Source organism: Hyaena hyaena, unplaced genomic scaffold, assembly GCF_003009895.1.
Source record: "Hyaena hyaena isolate Hyena2069 unplaced genomic scaffold, ASM300989v1 scaffold_30, whole genome shotgun sequence".
In the NCBI taxonomy this organism is placed as follows: Eukaryota; Metazoa; Chordata; class Mammalia; order Carnivora; family Hyaenidae; genus Hyaena; species Hyaena hyaena.
This window is the reverse complement of record NW_024080662.1, coordinates 732,193-754,869: the sequence shown is the minus strand read 5'-3', so window position 1 is coordinate 754,869 and position 22,677 is coordinate 732,193. Positions and strand designations below refer to the sequence as shown.

Sequence of the window (22,677 nt, the reverse complement as noted above, 5' to 3'; positions counted from 1 at the left end):
CCTGCAAGCTAATTATTGGGATTTGATGATTGTAAATAAGACACTAGAGTTAGTGGTAATGTCTCAGTTTTAGTACAATACTGTATTAACTTATGAAGAACATTTAAAGTTTCTCCTCTTATGGTGAACCACATAGACATAACTAATGTTAATGGGAGCTAATAGAAATCATCATGTTCTGAAAATCCATTAAATATGCATCATTCTAATTTTCAGGTTACTGTTGTTAAAGTCCTATTATTTTAAGAGAGGATTTGGCCTTGTAACAGTCTCTCCCGAACTGAGTGACCTAGAATCAGTTGTCCTTTAAGTCTTTCTCTGGTATGGTATGCGCTCAGAAGGGCCATATAATAGAACCTATATATTCTGGAAGAAGATAACTGATTTGGACTTGATTTCCTAATATAATACTTGGTTTTACTGCAAAATAGCAGATAACTCATCAGATCATTTCATGTTTTCCTCTTTCATGCTCTCCCCTTTCCCTTAAGCTTAGGATCTAGGTATCTAATTGCAGATTTAAATTCCCTTTTACCAAAGCCAAAGCATGTAAAATGCTCTGAAGGTTAGGGAAGAACTGGGTAGAATGAAAGACTAGGACAGTTCTCATTTATCTCTTGAGTTTTGTAAGCTGAGAATGTGAATTTAAATTACTTTGCTTATTTTTAAATATATTTTTTTACTATTAAAAACTAGCATGAGACATTAGAATCTGGGATATCAGTTTCTTTGGGACCTGGAGATAATACTTGAAGGCCTTAATGCTCTAAGTCCTTTTCAGCATTAAGCTTCTGGATGCTGTTGCTTGGCTAGGTTGATGTATGAACACTTTGTGGCATGATTCATGCTGCCTTTTGTGATACTCTTGGATAGTATTAATAATAGGATCCAAGTGAGAGTGCTTCTAGGTGGAGCGACTGTAGAACTGGATTTTAGATGCAGCCAGGGCTGATGCTCAGCTAATATACACTTGTGTGCTCCTGCTGGTGATTTACAGCCAGTGTTCCTTCATTTTGGACCTGCATCCATTCTGATCTAAATAGTGTCCAGCTATGCTGTAGCTGTAATCAGATATTTTGGAATGTTATCCCTGTATACTGAAATGCCAAAGACACCTCCTAAAATTTACTGTCATACATTTATGGTGCATTGATTTATTTGATATATAGGAATCATCATGTTGATCTTGGAATTCTAAGTTCCCTGGCTGTAGGAAATGGAAATTTTTGTAGTATGTCACCATTGCTAGCTTATCTGGTGTTGCGGATTTTCCCTGTTGCAGGACTGGGTGAAAGCTTTTTCTGCAGCAGTCATGTTGAAAACCTTGTGTTGACTTTCCTCGTGTTCTGAAATGGGAGCATTAAAGTTACTCCGCCACTTCGTCTTAAAATAGCAAAACATTGCTGTTTTCTGCAGATCTAGGACCTTGTTACAGAACTCTGCCAAAAAAAAAAAATGTTTGCAGAAGAATGTGCTGTGATTAGAGAAGAATATGCTGGTGTGTAGATTTCAAACTCTCTGGACAATATGAATAACACTGTCTTTGTTTCTACAGTGGGAGCCAAGAAGAAAGGTTTGCTCCCGGGTGGAACAGGGATTATCCTCCTCCTCCCCTTAAGAGTCATGCTCAAGAGAGACACTCTGGCAACTTTCCTGGCAGAGATTCACTTCCCTTTGATTTCCAGGGGCATTCGGGGCCTCCCTTTGCAAATGTAGAGGAGCATTCTTTCAGCTATGGAGCTAGAGACGGACCACATGGTGACTATCGAGGAGGGGAGGGACCTGGACATGATTTCAGGGGGGGAGATTTTTCATCTTCTGATTTCCAGAGCAGAGATTCATCACAGTTGGACTTCAGGGGTAGGGATATACATTCTGGGGATTTTCGGGATAGAGAAGGACCACCTATGGACTATAGGGGAGGAGATGGTACTTCTATGGAGTATAGAGGTAGGGAGACATCTCACATGAATTACAGAGACAGGGATGCTCACACTGTTGACTTCAGAGGTAGGGAGGCTCCTTCATCTGACTTCAGGGGCCGGGGCACTTATGATTTAGATTTTAGAGGTCGGGATGGATCCCATGCAGATTTTAGGGCAAGAGATTTGTCAGATTTGGATTTCAGGGCCAGAGACCAGTCCCGTTCTGATTTTAGGAATAGAGATGTATCCGATTTGGACTTCAGGGACAAAGATGGAACACAGGTGGACTTTAGAGGCCGAGGTTCAGGTACTAGTGATCTAGACTTTAGGGACAGGGATATGCCACATTCAGATTTCAGAGGTAGACACAGGTCCAGGACTGATCAGGATTTTAGGAGCAGAGAGGTGGGACCTTGTATGGAGTTTAAAGATAGGGAGATGCCCTCTGTGGATCCAAATATTTTGGATTACATACAACCCTCTACACAAGATAGAGAACATTCTGGTATGAACATGAACAAGAGAGAAGAATCCACACATGACCATACAACAGAAAGGCCTGCTTTTGGCATTCAGAAAGGAGAATTTGAACATTCAGAAACAAGAGAAGGAGAAAAACAAGATGTAGCCTTTGAACATGAGTCTTCATCGGACTTTCAAAACAGCGAAAGTCCACTTCAAGACCAAGACAAGTCACAGCTTTCTGGAGGTGAACAACAGAGTTCAAATGCTGGTGTGTTTAAAGAAGAAGGTGGTCTAGACTTTCTTGGCCGAGAAGACACTGATTACAGAAGCATGGAGTATCGTGATGTGGATCACAGGCTGCCAGGAAGCCAAATATTTGGCTATGGCCAGAGCAAGTCTTTTCCAGAGGGCAAAACTTCCCGAGATGCCCAACGAGACCTTCAGGTATGTTAATGGAGTAGATTCCTTTTCTGCTGGATGAAGTGTAAAGTCTAGGATCCTTGGTCCTGGGACCCTTCTTGTATAACTATTAAAAAACAAATGGGAGTCAGTAGAGCATGTGACTCTTGATCTTGGGGTTGTAAATTTGAGTCCAGGTTGGGTATAGAGATTATTTAAAAATAAAACCCTTAAAAAAAACCCCAAAATGTATATTCAGGAATGGAATGTACGTCTCTAGAGCAGTGGCTCTCAGCTTGAGGATCATACTTTTGGTGTGATCATACTTCTTTTGCTTTATGGTGCTGATTGAAATGCATTGGGATGATTTAGTTAGAAAGTATGTCTTCAGGAGTTGGTTCTCTAAATTCTTGCTAGTCAGACCTTGTGGCTATATAGGGTGCATTTTCTTTCTTTCTTTCTTTCTTCCTTTCTTCCTTCCTTCCTTCCTTCCTTCCTTTCTTTCTTTCTTCCTTCCTTTCTTTTTCTTTCTTTCTTTCTTTCTTTCTTTCTTTCTTTCTTTCTTTCTTTCTTTCTTTCTTTCTTTCTTGTTTATTTATTTTGAGAGAGAGAGAGAGAACTCATGTGCACAAATGAGCAGAGGAGGGGCAGAGAGAGGGATGGAGAGAGAGAATCCCAAGTAGGCTCTGCGTTGTCAGCCCAGAGTCCTATGCAGGGCTTGAACCCACGAATCGAGAGATCATGACTTGAGTTGAGACCAAGAGTTGGACGATTAACCGACCAAGCCACCCAGACACCGTAGGGTGCATTTTCTTGTTTAAACTCATTTAGGATACACAGAATACCTACGAGTCTTTTCCTAGTCATGAGGAAGTGATGGTAATGTTACAAGTATCTTCTTACAGTTAACTTAATTGACTTAATTGTTGAATTTCAATATATATAATATATAATCTAATGTGTATATAATCTAAGAGAAGAGAGTTATGTTTGCAGTTGGTTAATGCAAATACTATCTTTTGAAATAGATTTTTCTAATCTGTACTCAGGTTTTTATTATTTTGGACAGTAATCCTAAAACATGCTAACCAAATAATGGATTTTGAGAATGTTAGAACTCATTGACTATATAATTTATTGTTCAAGATACTTTCAAGAGTAAAAGACATCAGAGTTTTGAGCTTTTGTGAATATGGAAAATGAAGATTTCTCTGAATTGTACTGTTAAGTTATATGGTCAGATGATACCTTTTGATCTTGTTCTGAAATTTGTTTATAGTTGATATCTTTGACAAGTAGCATCTGGTTTAAATATTTTTTCTATTTTCTCATTCAGGAAAAGAAAATTATATTTATGAGAATATGTTAGGGTTTTTTTTTTCCTGATTATAAGTCCTTTCAGTGTTGTTTCTTTTAATGCTCTGCTTTACTATTTCAAGACTCTTCAGTGAGCCTTGGCTTTAGCACACTTACATACTAATGATTTGAAATCAAATTTGGAACTCAAAAAACAGAGAAAAATGTAATTTTTCATTTCTTAATATGATAAGGTAATTTTTTCCTTAGAACCTGTATTTAACCTTTACTTTCATTTGCATACTAACATACGTTTTTCTGAAATAATCTTTTATTGTGGATTCAAGGATCAAGATTATAGGACTGGCCCAAATGAGGAGAAACCAAGCAAGCTTATTCGATTAAGTGGGGTGCCTGAAAATGCCACAAAAGAAGAGGTAAGTTTCTTTTTTGTTTTTCCTTTTTTTTCCGTCAATTAAAAAATGTTTTTTAACTTTTTATTTTGAAAAGTTAATAGATTCACAGGATGGTGCAAAGAAATGTACAGGGAAGTTTTGGGTATCCTTCCTGTAGGGTTAACGTTTTGTATTATTATGGTACGATAGCTAAACCAGGAAATTGGCTCTGGTACAATCCATGGAACTTATTTAGGTTTCAGCAGTTATACATTCACTCACTGGGGTGGGGTTTGTTTAAAAAAAAAAAAAAAAAAAGACATGATTGCTGTCTTTGGACCTGATAACCATCCTTTAGGGCATAATCTAAGAGGGAGGATTGGATTGCACACATAAAGATGCAGTTTATTTACAACAGTAAAAACTGGTAGCTGCCTAACAACTCCTCATTGTTAAAGAACAGGCTGACTAAATTATGGCTGAATGTACAGGGAAATCTGGTCAGAATATTACAATAAGAAGAGCAAACTGCATACTCTGTGCCAGACATTATGTGATGCTTACATGCATTAGTTCTTTAATTATCACAGTACCTTATGAATAGGTACTCTTTATTCATTCCCTCCAAATATTAAGCATATGCTGGGCCCTGAATAATATAGCCGTGGATATTATAAAGTCACTGCCTCCATGGATAATAAAAAAGTAAACAAAAGCCCATAATTTCAGGCAGTGATAAATGCTCTGAAGATAACTAAAATAAAAGTGTAGAGCGTAACTGGGGTAGGGAGCTGTTTTCGATTGGGTAGTTGGGGAAGGCATCACTAAGAAAATAACATTTGAGCCAAGCTTGAATGCTGTGAGAGAACAATCCATTTGAAGATGGGGAAAAGAACTGATTAGGTATGAGGAAGTTAAGTGCCTTTGCCTTGTACTGACTTGAGCCCAGGGCATCATCTTCTCTTTAACACATGAGACACTCAGCACTGAAAAGTTACACAGCAAGAGAGCAGGGGAGGCTTGAAATGTAGACAGTCTGATTTCAGAGCCCAAGTTCTTGACAGTTATGCTCTTTCTGCCTTTTTTACATACTTAGGAAGTTTTGAATAATTATGTTCTACTCATTAACAGTTTGAATGCCTAGAGTACGCATGGGTTAAGTTTGCCTTTATAAAGTAATGATAGCTTTAAATTACGTAGAATAAAAACCAGTAGGGAAAGTTAAATATTCATGTCGGATAATGATTTGTGTCATCAGTGTAAACACCGTGTTCTTGCAGATTCTTAATGCCTTTCGGACTCCTGATGGCATGCCTGTAAAGGACTTGCAGTTGAAGGAGTATAACACAGGTGAGTTTCTGGACATGCATGTGGCATTGGGTTAGAAAGGGTATTTGTCAGATCTCTGCATCATGTGCTACTCAATCTTTTTAAGAAACCACAGTTAAGATTTCCAGAAGCCTCCTGTTGATGCCTTCAAATAACAGCCAGCTTAGTCTTAGCTGTGGTTCTTTGTGGCTTTGTCCACACGTGGGCGATGAGGATGCATGTTCCAGTTCTTCTGGGTGACTATGAGATATAAAGTGAGTGTTGTAGCATTTATCCCTGAATATATTTTATATAATCATTTAACTGGCTATTTATGTTCTTCATGGTGGTGGTGTTTTTATGTTTAAGCCCATAGATTTTAATACACTTACTATATTTAAAAATTTACATTTCATTACTTCAGCGTGAAACTTAAAACTTTGCAGAGAAATTGTACAACTTAGTGGTTTCTTGAATTTTTAGTCTTGCTCTGAGAATGAAGTCCTGCAACAGCTGTTTTGTTGAAATCCACGAATAGATCCAGAAGAGCTTTCTCTTTGACCTCTGCTCTGTGGTCTGAACTGCAGATTAAACTTTTCATAATATCCTCCTAGTGTTTTAGAGTACCAAGTTCAGTCAGTTCCTTCAAATCTTAATACATTACAGAAAAAGTGGAAGTGAAATGTTAGGCATTCAAGGCATTGACTGATGTTTTTAGGTTACGTAATATGAAATGGTTTAAAAATGAAAGTAATCTTTAAGTGATCTCTTTTGCAGAATTTTAAATTGAAAAACGTAGAGCGTTAATCTATTTACAGAATTTTAGTAATCCAAATTAAAGAACTCTTCAAGAAAGAATGTGCTGTATTTTGAGGATATAGTTTACTTCTAAACAATTCATATGGAATAAATTTTTTGTGTTTACTAGTTAGCTTCTTCTTCAGTTTGGTTCTGCAGAGGGAAACTATCCATAAAAATCAGTTTTTGTGCTTGAAATAATTTGGCATTTGTGTCATGTCTAGAAATAGTTGGTCTGTAATTTGAGAATAAACTCAGAAACATTATCTTTTAGAAAGCTAATTTTTTTTTGTTTTAAAAGCATCAATTCTGAATTTGTGGAAACAGAAGAGTAGTTATGTTCTTACACATTCACGTCTTTTTTTTTTGTGCGCGTGTTTCGTGCACACTTTCTTAGTTCACTATTATCTTTAGGAACTAAAAGCAGAATTTATAGGCTGCAGTTATTTTTCAGCTGACAGCAGTAACCTCAGCTTTGGCCTTGTTTCCTGAACTGTGTTTTCCTTAAGGATTGGTATATTTAGGAAAGGAGATGTCTTGATGTATAAATAGCACCTTAAACTCTTCATTTCTTTAGTACTCACGGACTTTATGTTATCAGATTTATTAGCAGAGTAATACTTACATTAACGTATAAGGTCCATAGAAGTTGTTCTTAAATTTGCTTATTGTAGTAGCTGTTAGAATAGTAACTGGCAGATGTGAGACATTAATACTCATGTAAAATCATTCAAGACCGTGGTTAAAAAAAAAACCACCTTTCAGGAAATAAAATATTTTCTTGGCGTTTTATTATATGAAGTGATGCTGTATTAAAAGTAGATATTTGGCTCTTTTTTTTTTTTTTTTTTTTTAATGAGAGAATTGGATTACCAGTCCCACATTATCATACATTTCTTCATGGCAAGTAGAATGAAGTTTTGAAAATACCTGTCAGATCATGTTATTGCCATGCCAGAAATCCTCTAATGGTTTTCCATCTCCCTTGCAAGAAATTCGTAACTCCTTGTTCTGACTTACAGAATCCTGCATGAGGTGGCCCTTGGTTGTTTGACCTCATCCTATACTGCTCTCCACCTTTCTTATTATGCTCTGGCCACACTGAGCCTTTCTCGAGACTTGACCAAATACAGACTTCTTTCTCTGTTAGGACTCTTGCACTTTTTTCCCCTCTGATCCTCACTTGTCTTCTGGGATTTAGTTCTTGGCCTTAGTTTCACCTCTCAGGGCCTTGCCTCACCATCCACTCCAAAATCACTCCTTGGTTATTTTCATCATATTCTTGTTTGTTGTCATAGGATCTATCACTTTGATGTTTTCCAGTGGTTTTGTGTATCTTATTCCTCCCACTAGAAAGTTAGTTCCGTGATAGCAAGAGCCTTGTCTGTCTTGTTCCCTCCTGTTATGCTTGCCACTCTGTCCGGCACTGATGTGTTCCCAGTACACATGGAATGAGTGAATATCTATTATGTGTACAGAGAGCAGCTATGATCTCCTCTCAGGTGACCAATAGTAAAGGGTTATTTAGGTTCCATAGCAATGCAGTCTTACATCTGCTGAAGAGTACGCCTTGGACCAATCAGATGTTTTAACAACTTTAACAGTTGCTTGTTAAAAGACTGTATGTGGATTTTAGTGGAAGAGGTGACTTTTATAAATGGCGGTCCATTTTTTTAGGTTGTGTGATAACCTACATTGATCTTGCAAGATGGACATTGCTCCTAAGGGGACTGTAGAGTTCATCCTTTTCACTGGTGTAATGGGGGAGCCAGTCTGTAACAGAAAAAAGATTAATGCCTGCTCACTGACTTCAGTAATTATGAATTTAATTTTTGTTTCATTTAGAGCTTTGTAAGTACAGGGTTACAACTTTTATCCAAGATATGTGGGGGCAAAAGTCAAAATTATAACTTTCTGAATATAGAAAGATGTGATACATAGGTCATATATGAATTCTATCCCCGGTGGGATATATATCAAACATAGTAATACTTCTGCAGCAAAATATATGAATATTCTCACTAAGAGGACTGACTAAAGACAGTAAATAGACTGGTCAGGATTTGTCTCCAAATGACTTCACATGACTTGAAAATTTACCAAAAAAAATGATATTTAAGAAATTTTAGGATTTTAGAATTGCAGTTAAGAATCGTGAACCTACATAATATTGTGTATATTTGAGGTTTTCTTTTACCATTTGCAAATATGTTATAACCCCATTAGGTGTAAATTGCCTTGAGTAACATGATTACATTCCTGGAAAAAGTATCAGGAGTGACATGTCTTTTGGTGACTGAATGAATAAACTTTGGTATGTACATATGGTGGAATACTACTCAGCATTAAAAACGAAGAAACTACACATATATGTAACAACATGGATAAATTTTAGGTATTATGTAAAAGAAATCAAATTCAGAAGGCTATGTGCTGCCATAAAAAGGAATGAAATACTGGAACATGCTATAATTTCGATGAATCTTGAAAATATTGTGCTGAGTGAAAGAAGCTAGGCACAAAAGAGCACATACTCTCACATAATCCCATTTTTTAAAATGTTTATATATTTGAGAGCGAGCGCACAGGAGTGGGGAAAGGCCAGAGAGAAAGGGAGAGAAAGAATCCCAAGCAGGCTTAGCACTGTCAGTGCAGTATCCAATAATGGGGCTCAATCCCTCAAACTGTGGGATCGTGACCTGAGCCAAAATCAAGAGCCAGAGACTTAACCGACTGAGCCACCCAAGTACCCCTGACATGATCCCATTTATGTGAACTATCCAAAATAGACATACCCATAGAAAAAGAAAGCAGAGTGAGTAGTTTGTTTGTTACCAGGCGCTGGAAAGGGAGTAAATGAGGAGTGACTGCTTAATGGGTATAAGGTTTCCTTTCTGGGTGATAAAAATGTTCTGGAAATAGTGAGGATAGGCATGTAACATTGTGAATGTACTTACTACCACTGAATTGCATATTTTAAAATGATTAAATGGTATATTTTATGTTTTATGTATTTAATCATAATTTTTAAAAAGACTATATACAACATGATTCCATTTCTTTGACATTCCGGAAAAAGCAAAATGATAGGAATAGAAAATAGTGGTTGCCAGGGTGTTGGGGGAGGAGTTGGAAAGTGGAAGCATGAGGGAGTTTTGGGGTACAATGGAACTGTTCTGTGTCTGCGTTGTGGTAGTGCATCAATGTTAAATTCACTGAAATTGGTAACTACTGTATTTAAGAGAATTTATTAATAAGAATATCCTTATTAAGAAATAACTTCCTAAAGTTTTTTAGGAGCGAAGGACCATGGTGTATACTTTTTTCTCTCATGTGGTTTAGGGAAAATATTTGATGCATATGGAGAAGGGAGGAAGAGAATAATGATAAAGTAGATACAACAGAATATATCAGTAGCTGAATTTTGGTAACAGGTGTATGCATATATTTGTGCTATTATTCTTGGAACTTTTTTGTAACTTGGAAATTATTTTCAATAAAAAGTTGAAAAACATAAGCAACTGGGGTGCCTTGGGTGGCTTAATCGGTTAAGTATCCTACTTTGGCTCAGGTCATGATCTCAAAGTTTATGACTTGTGTGTGTGTGTGTGTGTGTGTGTGTGTGTGTGTGTGAGAGAGAGAGAGAGAGAGAGAGACAGAGAGACAGAGAGAGAGAGAGACAGAGAGANTGTGAGAGAGAGAGAGAGAGAGAGAGACAGAGAGACAGAGAGAGAGAGAGACAGAGAGAGAGAGAGAGAGATACAGCATGAGCAGGGGAGGGTCAGAGAGAGGGAGATACAGAATCTGAAACAGGCTCCAGGCTCTGAGCTTGCTGTGAGCACAGAGCCCGATGTGGGGCTCGAACCCATGAGCCATGAGATCATGACCTGAGCTGAAGTCTGATGCTTAACCGACTGAGCTACCCAGGCGCCCCTCAAAGTTCATGACTTTGAGCACATGTCAGGCTCTGTGCTGACAGCTCAGAGCCTGGAGCCGGCTTTGGATTCGGTGTCTCCCTCTCTCTTTACCCCTCCCCTGCTCATATTCTGTCGCTTTCTCTCAGAAATAAAATATTTAAAACATTTTTAAAAACTGGCATACAGCTGATGTATTTTATTGTTATGTGATTAGAAATCTTGCAAGATAAAGATTATAATGAACAGCTTCTGTGAACAATAGAGCAGTGGTTCTCAGAGTGGGTTCTAGACCTTCAGTGTCAGTACTACCTCAGACCTTATTGAAATAAAAATTCTCAGACCTTGCTTTAGACCTGCCAGATTATAAACTCTGCGGGTGAGGCCCAGCTATCTCTGCTTTAACAGATCTTCGACTTTATTTTGATGTGCCCTGAATTGTGAGAACCACTGCATTAGATTGACTATGTTTATATTCTTTATTCTAGAACTTTTTGGCACAGTTTAAAAGAGACCTGGTGAGCCGAAAGTCTCTAAAAGAGACTTAGTCTTCTTAGACTTTAAGTAAAGAAGAATAATGCTTTTGTGCTTTAGGAGCCTATGGGAAACACTTGCCTTGCCTACCTGATGCTAGAGTAGGGCTGATGCTACTCTATGACCTTTGTTGTACTTTCTGTGTATGTAGCATATCTCCTCCAGAGATCTTGGAATGGTTGTAGATGTTCTCATTCTCAAAGTGTTTCTGTAACTTATGAATATAGAGAGAATTGCTCCTGGTTTTTAGATGGACTTACTACATACTATATGGTATATAAGCTTGCTGTGATGCTTTTTCCAAAGGAATTTGTGTTATTTAAGCAACAAATGACATCGTTTTTGGATTGTTTCCTAACAAGTCTCAAATATAGAAAGTAATTCTTCACTTCTTCATAGAAGTGAATTCTCCAATTCACTGAAGTGTTACAGAATTATTGTTTTAAAAACTTTAAAAAATATATTTATTGGGGCGCCTGGGTGGCTTAGTCGGTTAAGCGTCCGACTTTCGCTTAGGTCATGATCTCGCGGTTTGTGGGTTCGAGCCCTGCGTCGGGCTCTGTGCTGACTGCCAGCTTGGAGCCTGGAGTCTGTTTCAGTCTGTGACTCCCTCTCTCTCTGACCCTCCCCTGCTCAAGCTGTCTCTCTCTCTCTCCTAGAAATAAATAAAACATTTAAAATATATATATATATTTATTTAAGTAATCTCTACACCCAACATGGAGCTTGAATTCATGACCCTGAGGCCAAGAGTCACATACTTCTCTGACCGAGCCAGCCAGGCACCCCTACAGTATTGTACTGTTTTATTAATCAGCGTAGCAAAGTTAGATGGCTGATGTAAGTGGTATTAGGAAGAAGGAGTATCTTGCTTTGATTCTTTCAGTGTTCATTCATATAATGAATGGGTACAGTTTCTGTGACATGCTCATATCCTATCCTTTCATTTTTCACAATTTAAATAGTTCGAGTTTTTTTTTTTTGTTTTTTTTTAACATTTATTCGTTTTTGAGAGACTGAGAGAGACAATGCAAGCAGGGGTGGGGCAGAGAGAGACGGAGACACAGAATCTAAGCAGGCTCCAGGCTCTGAGCTGTCAGCATAGAGTCCAACATGGGGCTCAAACTCAAGACCTGTGAGATCATGACCTAAGCTGAATTTGGATGCTTAACCGACTGAGCCACCTGAAATGGTTTTAGTTTTTATGACCATGTTGATATAATAGAAGTTTGAAGAAAAGAAAAACCCAGAGAGAATCTGTCACTTTAGGGGCAGAAGTCCATCGTGAAATGTATTGACACTGAAGATACAAAACATGCATAGTTTATGATAATCCAAATGGGGTAGCTAAGGACACAATAGTTTAACATCTCTTAGAAAAAAACTGAGTTGGAAAATGCAAGTGAACATTTTTTACATTATTTTTTGGCATTTATAGAATAGACAAGTAAATATTTTTAGTTTTTAGGGAAATATCATAGGCAAATCAGAAAATATCACATTTGTCAATTTCTAAAACTGAAGAAGGTGTTGTCTTCAGCCAGGAGTCTTAATTAGGTTTGGTGCCACATTTGGGGAGGATGTTTACAGAGAAGCCTTAAGCAAATGTGGCAGATCTTTAAAAATAAGAATGCCTAGGGGCTTCTGGGTGGCTCAGTCGGTTAAGCGTCTGACTTCGGCTCAAGTCACGATCTCACAGTTTGTGGGTTTGAGCCCCGCTTCGGGCTCTGTGCTAGCAGTGAGCTCAGATCCTGGAGATGTTTCAGATTCTGTGTCTCCCTCTCTCTCTGACCCTCCCCTGCTCACGCTGTCTCTCTCTCTCTCTCTCTCTCAGAAATAAATTTAAATAAGCAAATAAATAAAAATAAGAATGTCTAGGAAGCCAAGAGACACGTTTTATTTAGGGCTGGGTGAGTCTTGTGGAGGAATTGGATAGACCCTGTGGCCAAGTGCAAACAGCACACCTTAGAGAAAAATCCCATGTGGTGCTGGAAGGATCAGGTCAGTGTGGGGAGAGGTGAATGCAACTAGTTAATTTTCGTCTTTGGAATTACCTGAGATTTGTCTGTTTTATTTTCATTTTTATTTGAGGAGAGAGAACGTGTGAGAGGAGAGAGAGGATCTTTTTTTTTTTTTTTTTTTTTTTTTGAGTTTTTAAATTTATTTTGAGAGAGAGACAGCACCAGTAGGGGAGGGGCAGAGAAAGAGAGAGAGAGAATCTTAAGCAGACTCTGCTGTCAGTGCAGAGCCAGACGTTGAAGCTTGAACTCATGAACCATCAGATCATAACCGAAACCAAGAGTCAGACACTTAACCAACTGAGCCACCTAGGTGCCCTCAGAGAGAGAATCTTAACTAGGCTCCTCATGGAGCAGGACTCAATCCCTTGACCCTGGGATCATGACCTGAGCCAAAATCAAGAGTTGGACGCTTAATTGAGCCTCTCAGGCTCCCCTGCCTTATTTCATTCTTTAAAGTTTCCCACCCTAAAAACTGATTGGAAGGTTCTATTAGAGAGCATGAGTGGTTTGTGACTCTTACCCTCATTTGAAGTGGTTACCTGTCATATGAGAGATGGCACTTCCTGTGCCTTTGGTTGGTTAGAAGAATTCATGAAAGAGTTTCTTCCGCTGGAGTAGCAGGAATAAAAGGGTCATTGATCAGCCTGAATACAGCAGCCTGGTTGACTCCCAGCTTCAGTCTAGGTAGGAAAAGTCATTTATATAATTACCTTCAATAGGCAGAAGATAGAGGCCATCCATACAAACTCTTTACAGCATATAAAAATACATAGTCAGGGCGCCTGGGTGGCTCAGTCTGTTGAGCGTCCAACTTTGGCTCAGGTCATGATCTTGTGGTTTGTGAGTTCGAGGCCTGCATTGGGCTCTGTGCTGACAGGTCAGAGCCTGGAGCATGCTTCGGATTCTGTATCTCCCTCTCTCTCTGCTCCTTCCCCACTCACACTCTGTCTCTCTTTTAAAAATAAATAAACATAGGGGCGCCTGGGTGGCTTAGTCGGTTAAGCGTTCGACTTTCGCTTAGGTCATGATCTCGCGGTTCGTGGGTTCGAGCCCCGCGTCGGGCTCTGTGCTGTCTGCCTGCTCAGAGCCTGGAGCCTGTTTCAGTCTGTGACTCCCTCTCTCTCTGACCCTCCCCTGCTCACGCTGTCTCTCTCTCTCCTAGAAATAAATAAAACATTCAAAAAATAAAAAAAAATAAATAAATAAATAAACATAAAATTTTTAAAAAGTACATCGGGTTCTTCCTTTAACTTTCCACTTGCACGAGAACATCTCATCTGTGCTCACCTTTTCTAGCTTAAATTCTCTACACTTAAAATGTAAATTAAAGCAATATTTACCTGTTTCTTTGTTTCCTATTTTATCACTTAGGTCTTAATTTACACGTAAGCCTTGGACTTACATAATGGTCATGGTTGCACTACTTTGTGAATATACATACTGCCGAATTGTACATTTTAAGTTTATTTTGAGATAGTGAGAGTGTGCCATTGGGGGAGGGGCAGGGGGGAAGAGAGAGAATCCCAAGCAGACTCTACACTGTCAACGCAGAGCCTGAGGTGGGGCTCGAACTCAGGAACTATGAGATCATGACCTGAGCCGAAGTCAGACGCTTAACTGGCTGAGCAATCCCGGCGCCCCTATTTTACTTTTATTTTATTTTAATTTTTAAAAAAAATTTTTTTAAGTAATCTCTACAGCCAATGTGGGGTTCAAACCCACAGCCCTGAGACCAAGAGTTGCATGCTCCACCAGTTAAGCCAGGGAGCTCCTGAATTGTATACTTTAAAAGGGTGTAGTTTATGGTTTGAATTACATCTCAATTTTAGAAGATAAGCCTTCTTGGAAATTGGTTGACAAGTCATATAAAGATTGATTTCTTAAAAAGCATTTTCCTGAGTATATAGAATATTTACCAAGTTTTAGCACAGATATTAATGGCCTACTAACTGGTACTTACTGGTAGAGTTGATAATTAATTGTCCCTCGTCTCAGTTCAGTTCATTATGCTATGCTTAGAAAATGTTATTATATTTTCATCTCTTTTTTTCATCATTTAAAAATAAAACAACACCCTATAGCCTTGAAAAGCTTACGATTCATTTTTTGATGTTAACTGCCAAGAGCAAGTGCGAGCAGGGGAGGGGCAGAGGGAGAGGGAGAGAGAGAATCTTAAGCAGGCTCCACACCTAGAGCAGACCCTGAAGCAGGGCTTGATCTGAGCTGAAATCAAGAGTCAGACACTGAATAGACTGAGCCACCCCCCTTTTAATCAAGAGTCACACTACCAGATGAGCCAGCCAGATTATGTCTGTGCCATTCTGTTTAGTGTATGGCTCTACCTTTGAAACTTTTGGACAGAGTTATGTTATTGTTTATTGATTTATTTATCCAACCAATACCTATGGTGTGTTGTGCAGAGGATATGCTGGCCATCATTAGTACTATAATCTTTGACCTTAGAGACTTTAGTTTCTGTGAAAAATGGACATATGGGATGAGTGTTCTGTATTCCTCCTCTGAATAGGCTACAGTATCTTAAAAATCAATTTTTGTAAAGGAATTTGGGAGTTCTCATGCATCATGGATTCTTTTTTGGCTTTAAGATTGAAGTTTACTACTCTGGATAACTTGATGAAAAATGTTCAGTTACTTTAATCCTAAAGTCATTAGAAGATGGCAAACAGAAATTTTAGAGACAACAGGCTTTCAAAAAGAGTAACACCTAAATGAATGCTCAGAGATAATTATTGGTTAGAGAGGTCAGTAAATAATTGTTAATGACGTCCCTTGATTTTCAGAGGAGGTAAAATAAAATGGGACTTTTCATGGGTGTTATAGGAAATAATCAGACAAAAAGTAGAGAAAATTGCACACAGATGCATGTGGATCCTTTCACTTACCTGGAAACTTTCCAAATCTTATCATTGAGGGGTTTATATGGAGGTTCTATTATGCAGGCATGTTGTTTAAATCATTGACCCACTGGTGATTAGCTTAAATTCCAGCTCCTTTCCCCTCCCTGCAAATTGAGGGACAGAGGCTTTAGAGCCAAAAGTTCTAAGCTTTTATTTAGTTGTTTGTTTGTTTGTTTAAATGTTTATTTTTGAGAGAGCATGAGTAGGGAACAGGGCAGAGAGAGAGGGGAACAGAGGATCTGAAGCAGGCTCCACGCTGACAGCAGTGAGCCCGATGCAAGGCTTGAACCCATGAAATGCAAGATCATGACCTGTGCCAAAGTCAGACACTCAACCAACTGAGCTACCCAGGCGCCCCCATATGCAGTTTTCAAAAATTTAGCAAGTAGTCATAAGTGTGTATCTTCCTTGTTTCATCTTTTTTTGTTAGAAACCAGCGACCCTTATGTGCATAGTTGAGGGGGAAAGGATTGAAAGTGCTTGTAAGATGTCAAAGTAATGAATTTCATAGGGTCCAATTATTTTTTTTAATGTTTGTTTATTTTGAAAGAGAACACGATTGAGGGTGGGAGAGAGAGAAAGGGAGAGGGAAAATCCCAAGCAGGCTCCTTGCTCAGCACGGAACCTTAGGTGGGGCTTGATCTCAGGAAAAGGAGATCATGACCTGAGCCAAAGTCCAACGTTGGATGCTTAACCTACTGAGCCACCTAGGGGCCCCTCCTGGGTCCAGTTCTATTCTTCCCACATGGTAGGTTGACACGTAAATCAGATATTTTCTTAATTTTCATAATGCAAGCTGCAGGTGCATATTCACTTGCAGGTTTAATAGGGCAAAGTACCTCTTAGAAATCTTGCACACCGGCCTCCTTTGTTGTATTATTCCCATTGATAGGAATTCAGATACCTGGATAAATTGTTTTAGTTTTTGCTAAAGTCTCTAACTTGATAATATTTTACTTTTCTTCTAAAAGCCTGTAGCCCCAATGAAATGGAATTACAAAAATAGAACCTATAGAACTTAGTCCTGTTGAATCTTAACTAAGGTTTTTCATGGTGCTTTTTATATTCATAATGCTTTCTTCCCACAGAAATAATAATCCTTGTTTAGAGAAAAAAAATTTGTGTTTTCTTTTTCTTCAGTGATACCCAGTAAAATAAAGGAACTCTTTGTCCCTGTATGTCTTTTTTTTTTTAATTATTATTTCAGTATAGTTTTTTTTTTTTTAATTTTTTAACATCTATTTATTTTTGAGACAGAGAGAGAGACAGAGCTTGAGAGAGGGAGACACAGAATCCGAAGCAGGATTCAGGCTCTGAGCTGTCATTACACAGCCCGACGCGGGCTCAAACTCATGGACCACGTGATCATGACCTGAGCTGAAGTCAGTCACTCAACCGACTGAGCCACCCAGGAACCCCAGTATAGTTTAGTTTCAAGTATATAATACAGTGATTCAGCAATTTCTGTACCTTACTCAGTGTTCATCATGATTTCCCTCTGCCTATGTCCTTTAAAATCCTGATTTCTTTTTACGTTTCATAGTTGGTATGTATATTCTGGGTTTTATCAAAATCAGTTAGTCCTCCTGTTGGGAAATTGAGCCAGACTATGTTATTTGAGTTTTTCTAGACTAGTTTGAACGTAGGGCTGCTCTTCTCATTTGCTTAAGTAAATATTGCTCTGTAATTGTTATAAAACTGAGGTTTGGTATAGACATTACACTTGAACAATTGAGGGCCATCTTTGTCAGCATCTCTGAGTCAGCTTTTTTAGGAGTAGAGACTAAAAGATACTGGGTATTATTTATCAGGGCTTTGTTTTCTGTACTTTGTTCCCCATTAAGCACCTAGTTAGTTTTTATCACAGATACTTTTTTGGAGAATAGACAACCACATGATTAATGAATATGAAGATTTGAAATTTTATTTATTTTTTTATTTATTTTTTAAACTGTTTTTTAGGGGCACCTGGGTGCCTTAGTCGGTTAAGCGTCCGACTTTCACTTAGGTCATGATCTCGCGGTTCGTGGGTTCGGGCCCCGCCTCGGGCTCTGTGCTGACTGCCAGCTCAGAGCCTGGAGCCTGTTTCAGAGTCTGTGTCTCCCTCTCTCTCTGACCCTCCCCTGCTCACGCTGTCTCTCTGTCTCTCTCTCCTAGAAATAAATAAAAATATTTTTTTAAAAACCTGTTTTTTAATATTTATTTATTTTTGAGAGAGAGAGAGACAGAGCATGAGCAGTGGAGGGGCAGAGAGAGAGAGGAAGACACAGAATCCAAATCAGGCTCCAGACTCTGAGCTGTCAGCACAGAGCCCCATGTGGGACTTGTACCCATGAACCGTGAAATCATGACCTGGGCCAAAGTCAGATGCTTAACCGACTAAGCCACCCAGACTCCCCAAGAATTGAAATTTTAATGTTACCTTTATAGATTTCCTTCTCCTTCCCTGTTCTCATCCTCCTCAGCTGCCCCAAAAACTAAACAAACCCAAATTCACATTTCTTTGAGAAATCTATACATTTAGGTTAGAAAATGGAGTAAAATAAGCTTTTTAATAGTCCTGTAAATAAGCACAAAGACTCATCAGCTCACCAGACTTCTTCCAGCATGTGGTGGCAGAAGAAAAACATAATAAAAGAATTTTTACGCTTTAGGTAAGAATCTTTCTGTGGGACTGTTAACATGAGTTTATCGGGGCGCCTGGGTGGCTAAGTCGGTTAAAGCGTCTGACTTCGGCTCAGGTCATGATCTCACGGTTCGTGAGTTCGAGCCCTGTGTCGGGCTCTGTGCTGACAGCTAGCTCAGAGCCTGGAGCCTGTTCTAAATTCTGTGTCTCCCTGTCTCTCTGACCCTACGCTGTTCACGCTGTCTACCCCATCCCCCTCTCAGAAATAAATAAAAACATTAAAAAAAACAACAACACTGAGTTTATCATCTTAATTATTCCAAATGTTGCCTAGCAATTCTGAATGCAAGGTTGGTTGGTTGGTTGGTTGGTTGTGGTTGGTTGGTTGGTTGGTTGGTTGGTTTCAGAATGTTTAGATCTATGGGTGGAACAGGTCTACTAGAACTTTTTCTTTCTTTGAATTATTTAAAAAATCCCCTATTATCCCACTATAACAATACAACCATTGTAATCATGTTCATGTACAGTTGTGTTGCATTACATCATTTTCAGATTTCACCTGTGCTTGCTCAACCCCTGTCTACAACCCCATCTTCCTTTCATGAAGTGAGCATGAGAGGTGGGATGTGACTTGGTCATGGCTTCAGTTGGTCTCTGTCTCCACGTTTCTCTAAGTGTGAGCATTCACTATATGCTAGCTGTAATTCTGTTATTTATAGTGATATGTTTTTCATACATTGTGGCCTTTAAATGCAAGCCAGCCTCTTCATCTGGTGTCAACCAAAAGAAAAGCGATCTGTTGCGACGCTGGAGGAAAAACTGGCAGTGTTGGACTTAACCTATATTGAGAGATGGTATGTTGTTCTTCATGTTGGGGTGTTTGAGTATGATTTTGACAGTGCATGGTTTTCATCTCATATGCGGACTTTATATCTAACCTAGGAGTTAGATGCGACTTCGCTGTGTTTAATTCTAGTTTTTTCCTATACATGTTTTAAATAATTGTCCTCATTTTTAAAGATTTTAAAATATGCTATATTAAGTATCCTGTATCAAGTATCTTACTGTATTGTACTTTTGGAACCATCATTACAATAAGAATTTTGGGCTTTTGTCTTTGCAGAAGACTTTTGGTAGCCAGTATAGCAGTCCATGAGTGTGAATGCTTTCTAACTTACTCAGGCACACTCAAAAGGTTTGCTACAGGTATTTTAGAATAAGAATAACTGGTATGCTGATTTCAGTATTCCTTTCATTTCATTTTATGTTAGTTTATTTATTTTTGAGAGAGAGAGAGGCAGGCAGAGAGAGAATCCCAAGCAAGCTCTACACTGCCAGTGCTGAGTCTGATGCGGGGTTTGAACTCATAAACTGTGAGATCATGACCTGAGCCAAAATCAAGAGTTGGATACTTAATTGACTGAGCCACCCAGGCACCTCAATTTCTGTTTGTTTTAGAGAGGGAGAGAATCCCAGGCAGGCTCCACACTGACAGCATGGAGCCCGATATAAGTTATTGAACTCATAAACATTGCGATCATGACTTGAGCTGAAGTTGGATGCTGACCTTAGTGAGCTACCCAGGCATCCAGATCTCAGTATTTCTTTTTTTTTTTTTTTAATTTTTTTTAATGTTTTATTTATTTCTAGGAGAGAGAGAGAGAAACAGCACGAGCAGGGGAGGGTCAGAGAGAGAGGGAGTCACAGACTGAAACAGGCTCCAGGCTCTGAGCTGGCAGTCAGCACAGAGCCCGATGCGGGGCTCGAACCCACGAACCGCGAGATCATGACCTAAGCGAAAGTCGGACACTTAACCGGCTAAACCACCCAGGCACCCCCAGATCTCAGTATTTCTTAACGATAGACATAGTCTTATCTGTCTGTGCCCTTTCTGTGATTGGGCTCTGTAAAGTTCAGAACTCAGATTATTTGTATCACTCTATGATTTTATTAAAAGGTGAGAGGCTATTCAGTGTAGCAGTTAATTAATAGCATTGATTTGACTCTGTACTGCCTGGCTCTGAGCCCATATTGCTACTTACTATTGAGGTGGTTTTTAAAAAAAATTATTAAAAATTTTTTTAAATGTTTTATTTATTTCTGAGAGAGAGAGAGAGAGAGGCAGTTTGAGCTGGGGAGGGTCAGAGAGAGGGAGATACAGAATCTGAAGCAGGCTGCAGGCTCTGAGCTAGCTGTCAGCACAGAGCCTGACGTGGGTCTCGAACCCACGAACCGTGAGAACTTGAGCCGAAGTCGGACACTTAACCAACTGAGCCACCCAGGCGCCTTACTATTGAGGTGATTTTGAGCAAATTATTTATTCTTCTTTCGCCTATTTCCCTGTGGGTAAAATGAGATTAATAGTACTTACCGCATAAGGTAATCTTGTGAGGATTAAATTAGTATATGTAAAGTGTTTAGAATGCAACCTTGCACCAACAAGTGCTATGTAAGTATTACTTAGTATTGTCCACTTTGGCAGTTCCTGAAAAATCCTTCTATAGCTGTGAGATACACACACAAAATGCCTAGGATCAAGATTGGGTATTTTTTTAATTTTTAAATTTTAGGCATTATAATTAAACTTTAAATTTTTGTTACTGTGTAATAGCTAATGTTTCAAACAAAGAAATGAAATGTTGAGATTGTGATTTTAATATTAAATCTGAAGCACATTGTAAACCTACAGTATTGCAGTGTTGATGTATAAAGATGCTCATAATGTCCCTTGCAGACTTTATCTTTTCTTTTCCAGTGAGTGTAGTATCAGAGTCTTGTCTGTCCTTTAGCAAAGTATGAATGTTGTCATGAATCTTCTCTTTCTCTGTGTACGGATTCTATACGCCCTTCTGGGCCACAATAATTACTTCTTTAAATACAGAAAGGAAACTCAGGGCTTTCCCAGTTGGAGTTAGTTCCCTGTGTTGTCCATTTTGGCAACTGTAGAGACAGTTGCTTTCCACACACCTGACCTTTGATATGCTCTGTAAAGGTGACCCCCATACTTGAAAGTGTATCTGCTTATTCCTTGGGTACCCCCTTCTGATTGTGGACATGCATTTCAGTGTTTGTAGTAAATATTTGGTGATAAAAGTCACCTTAGTTGCTTCTGTTATTCTACAGTGTTTCCTAAGAATATCCAGAGCCCTTTACAAAATTCCCAATGTTTTCTGTAAATGTTCACCGAGTTTGATCAAGAAAAGTCACTTGAGGGGTGCCTGGGTGGCTCAGTCAGTTAAGCATCCGACTTCAGCTCAGGTCATGATCTCACAGTTTGTGGGTTTGAGCCCCGCGTCGGGCTCTGTGCTGACAGCTAGCTCAGAGCGTGGAGCCTGTTTCGGATTCTGTCTCCCTCTCTCTCTGACCCTACCCTGCTCACGCTGTCTCTGTCTCTCTCAGAAATAAATAAAATCATTAAAAGAAAAAAAGAAAAGTCACTTGAAAGGATTTAAATAACAAAACATTTTCCATTGTTAACAGGGTATATATAAATACATACACCATTTCTTTAAAGTAGTTTCATTTTTTCTAATAGTTACTAATCAGAGGAGGCTGATTTTGTGGTAAATTTTAGTAGAGGTTGCAGGGGTTAGTGTTGGTCAAAGATATGAAATCAAATAGAAAATCTCTCAGCCTAAGGTGATGCTGAGATTTCTAGTAGATTTGTTTTCTTCTTCCTGGTTATCTCCTAAAGTTCTAAGCAAGAATCAGCCTATATCATTGTAGCATTTCATAATGAATTTGAAGTATTTAACAAGTCTGAAGTCACAGTTTTATTATTATCATAATAAAACATTTCAGGCCATTCAATCCAGGTGACAAAGAACCTAGCCCATCTTACCAAGTTTGGTCTGTTTTTTTTGTTACATTTTCTGTTGCTCTAGTTTTTGTTTGTTTTGTTTTGTTTGTTTATTTTACTTTTTGGTCTTTGATACCTTAATTTAATGATACTCAGTTTCCTATTTTTATATATACTTACTGCTCAGAATTGGCCTGGTTTGTGTTGTTTCTCTTTCTCTTTCCCTGATTTTTTTTTCTCATCTGAAAAAGTCACATCTTTTTCTTGCTGTTCATTTGC

The 22,677-nt window shown here is 38.7% G+C and overlaps 1 protein-coding gene across 4 annotated transcripts in view; it reads left to right on the top strand.

Annotated features, from left to right (window-relative positions):
- RBM6 (RNA binding motif protein 6) overlaps positions 1 to 22,677 on the top strand; it is a 92,609-nt gene that overhangs the window by 21,322 nt on the left and 48,610 nt on the right. The window contains exons 3-5 of one of the 4 annotated variants that reach the window (XM_039228061.1): positions 1,556 to 2,834; positions 4,433 to 4,522; positions 5,761 to 5,830. The exons of 1 other annotated variant lie outside the window; for it this stretch is intronic. In XM_039228061.1, the coding sequence (XP_039083992.1) occupies positions 1,556 to 2,834; positions 4,433 to 4,522; positions 5,761 to 5,830 (1,439 nt within the window). Of the gene's footprint in view, positions 1 to 1,537; positions 2,835 to 4,432; positions 4,523 to 5,760; positions 5,831 to 22,677 lie in introns of those variants that run through there. 2 more of the 4 variants (XM_039228062.1, XM_039228064.1) reach the window with 2 other exon arrangements.